The sequence below is a fragment of the Salvia miltiorrhiza genome, chromosome 1 (genome assembly GCF_028751815.1).
Source record: "Salvia miltiorrhiza cultivar Shanhuang (shh) chromosome 1, IMPLAD_Smil_shh, whole genome shotgun sequence".
NCBI classification, from domain to species: domain Eukaryota; kingdom Viridiplantae; phylum Streptophyta; class Magnoliopsida; order Lamiales; family Lamiaceae; genus Salvia; species Salvia miltiorrhiza.
Genome location: NC_080387.1, coordinates 31,622,843 through 31,626,221, shown reverse-complemented (window position 1 = coordinate 31,626,221; position 3,379 = coordinate 31,622,843). Strand labels below are relative to the sequence as shown.

The 3,379-nt window shown below is 34.0% G+C and overlaps 1 protein-coding gene across 1 annotated transcript; it reads left to right on the top strand.

Annotated features, from left to right (window-relative positions):
- Window positions 1-273: 273 nt before the first annotated feature.
- LOC131020727 (DNA-directed RNA polymerase V subunit 7-like) lies at window positions 274-1,672 on the top strand. The gene is made up of 2 exons (XM_057949741.1): window positions 274-429; window positions 924-1,672. The coding sequence occupies exon 2, from the start codon at window positions 933-935 to the stop codon at window positions 1,461-1,463; it is 531 nt and encodes a 176-aa protein (XP_057805724.1). The 5' UTR covers window positions 274-429; window positions 924-932; the 3' UTR covers window positions 1,464-1,672.
- Window positions 1,673-3,379: the final 1,707 nt, after the last annotated feature.

Genomic DNA, 3,379 nt, shown 5'->3' with positions numbered 1-3,379 from the left:
AAATAAATATAAAAAAGAAATTTAAAAATAAAGAACATAAAATAATTTTTGTAGAATAATAAAATAATAAGAGAGAAAAAAGAATAAAAGGTAAGAGAGGGAAATTAATTTTAGATAAAACTTTTAATTTATATAATTTTTACTTTTAAATTATTTTTTGATATCAAATATATATTTTTTTTATCATGATCTTTATATTGAATATTTTAGCATTAGTCAAATTGCATTATTTATTAAAAAAAGAAAGATGAAAAAATGATAATGAAGATGAAATAGAGGTAAAAGATTGTTAAATTATTACTCCATTATTAATTTTTGATAGATAAAACACCCATCATTCTTCTTATACCCTAATTCCCCTTCTCCCTCTTCAATTCCAGAGTTTGTGAAGACCAGAGTTTGGGGACACAACGGCATATTCAAGAAAAGGTATTTATGGAAGATGATTTCAGCTTACATTTCTTTTCTATTGAATGAATTTTGTTGGTGTGATTACTGAAATCCATGTATTGCTGAAATCACGTCTGAAATTGTTACCGAAATCATGTTTATTTAAATATGTCTGCATCTCCTGATTCCTACATTCTCGCGACGAGGCGCGTATGCACAAAAATCTTACCTTGCCTTGAGGCGTCCGCCTCCAGCGAGGAAAAGCCTGCACAATGATGCGCGTTTGAAATTGAATAATCTAAATGCCATTATCGAGAAACTGGGTCTTGGTGTTGCTACTAGTGTGGGGATTCTTCAATTTGGAGTAAATTTGAGTTTGGATCCTTGTTCAACCTTAAATTGTTAGCTTTTTTAGGAGGATGCAGATAGGCTGAGTCGGAACCAAAATTGGTAAACCTAGAAATGTAGTGATTTGTTTTAATTGGGGGCGTTTTCCTAAGATAGAAATGGTTTGATAATTGTATTGATGGCAGGTAGGGAAAATGTATCTCAAGTCAAAGCTGTCATGGAATGTTGTGATTCCCGCTGAGCGCCTTGACGCAGGAGGTCTGATGCTTCAAAAGGCTATAATCACTCGCCTCATGGCTGATTTTGCCGCCAAGAAGGCTTCAAAGGATCTCGGTTATTTCCTTGCCTTGAGCACAGTGGGGAGCATTGGGGAGGGGAAGGTTCGGAAGCAGTCGGGTGATGTTATCTTTCTTGTAGATTTCAGCTGCATAACCTTCAAAGCTCTACCGGGAGAAATCTTGGAAGGCGTCGTCCACAAACTCCTAAAGCAGGGGGTGTTCTTGAGGTGTGGACCTGTCCAGACCATCTTTCTCGCTCACCAGAAGATGGATGATTACCAATACATGCCCGGGGAAAACCCCTACTTCATGAATGCTAAGTCCTCAAAAATCGACAAGGGCGTGGTTGTGCGCTTCTTGGTCATCGGCTCCAAGTTTATCGAGGTTGAGAAAGATTTTCAACTCATAGGCAGCCTCGAGGGCGACTACCTTGGGCCTGTTGCTTAGGCACAAAACATCACATTTCTAATCTGCAACATGTTAGTATATGTGCAGTTTAACAACTCTTAGATTTGCAGTTTCGAACTTTGGTAATGGAAATATGTGTCAAGTTAGTAGGCTGTTGTTTGTTTGATATTGCACTGCGTCTATGGATGTAATCAAGTTGGTAGTGCTAACTTCAAGTTGTTTATTTAGTACTACTTCCTTCTTGATTATTTTTTCATGTCCACTTCAATTTCTGGAGAAATTATTGCTTGTTTCAAGCCCATCATAAGTGAGGAAGCTACTTAATTAATAGTCGTGACTCGGGTGCAAAATCAAACAGCTAGTATTAAATTGGGCCCAAAAATAAAGGGATTTTGACAAATAAAATTACAAATTATTTCGAAATTGAAATTTTAACGTGATTTTTAAAGTGTGGCAAATTAAATCATCATTTTTTTAATTTTTGCAATTTCATCCCTTGATATTTTTTTTTTCGGTTGCCAGAGTGTTGAACTGAAGCTTATGTAAATTAGTAAATACTTCTTCATTTTTGTGAGGCCTCAACGACGTTGTTTCGTACAATTTCAATTAAAAATTTCTCCCAATTATAAAGGAATTGTATCTAGTATTTGCACCATAATTTTCAATATTCAACAATTTATTGCAAACGACGTCGTAACATGAATATACGTGGAGAACTAATTCATATAAACTCCAACTCAACAATCCGACAGCCGGAAAAAATTAAGAGGGCGGAATTGTTGAAAAGGTGATGATTTAATTCGTCACACTTCAAAAGTCACATTAAAATTACAAATTCGAAATAGTAGTTCATGATTTTATTTGTCAAAACCCCAAAATTAAAAGAGTGATTTTGAAAATGTCCAAATTAAAATAATAAAAATAAAAATTATTCATAAAAGTAAAAAATTTAAGTTTTTGCCATACTTAGTATTTTAGTTTTCACATAAAAAATTTAAAAATTATCAACTCTAATTTTTTTTGTTGTGAATTCGAGTTTCATAATTGTAAATTTTAGCTTTAAAACTCGAATTCACATCCAAGACAATTCATAATTGTGAATTATAATTTTAAAACTCAAATTCACAATCAATCTATTTTCGAGTTGTGAATTCTAGTTTTAAGATTATTCCTAGTTGTGAATTGTAGCTTTAAAACTTGAATTCACAACCAACGCTAGTGGTTCAATTGTGAATTTATCGAATTGGTTGTGAATTTAATAACATTAACAACGAAAACTCACTTTATAATAATTTTTCAAAAATTCCCCCATTTTATGTTTATCATCTCTTTCACCTTCTCAAATACTATAAAATTGATCACCATCTATTTCATCTCAATTTTTGCCCCCAATTAAAAAACTCCTCAACTAAATAATTCTCATATGAAACCACCATAAAATCTTAGATTCAATGGTGAATATCAAATTTTGGTATGTTGAGGTGGGCAGCCGAGCTGAAGAGCGCTAGACAGAGCTTGCGGTGGTAGCAAGTATCCACTGTCGGCAGAGACGGATCTAGAGGCCAGGCAGTCTCGGCGGTCGCCCGGTCAATTTTTTTTTATTACCTATATATATATATATATATATACTGATGAAATCTCGGCGATCGCCCGATTTGTTTTCTTTACTAAAAAATTTATTAAAATCATTCGATGAAATCTCGCCCGGTCCTAGTTAAATTCTTAGATCCGTCCCTGATTGTCGGCCCCTCAGATATAGAAAGAAAGATTGCTGCTTTAGGGCAAATTGATCTTTCAAGTGTTCAAAGCTGCAAAACACAAGTGTTGATCATCTCAAAAACACCACAACTGTGTAAGCACCGGGTTTACATGAACGAGAACTTTTACAATTCAAGAAATTGAACAACAAATAGCAAATCAGAACTAACAAGAATATATTATTGAAATTACACGGA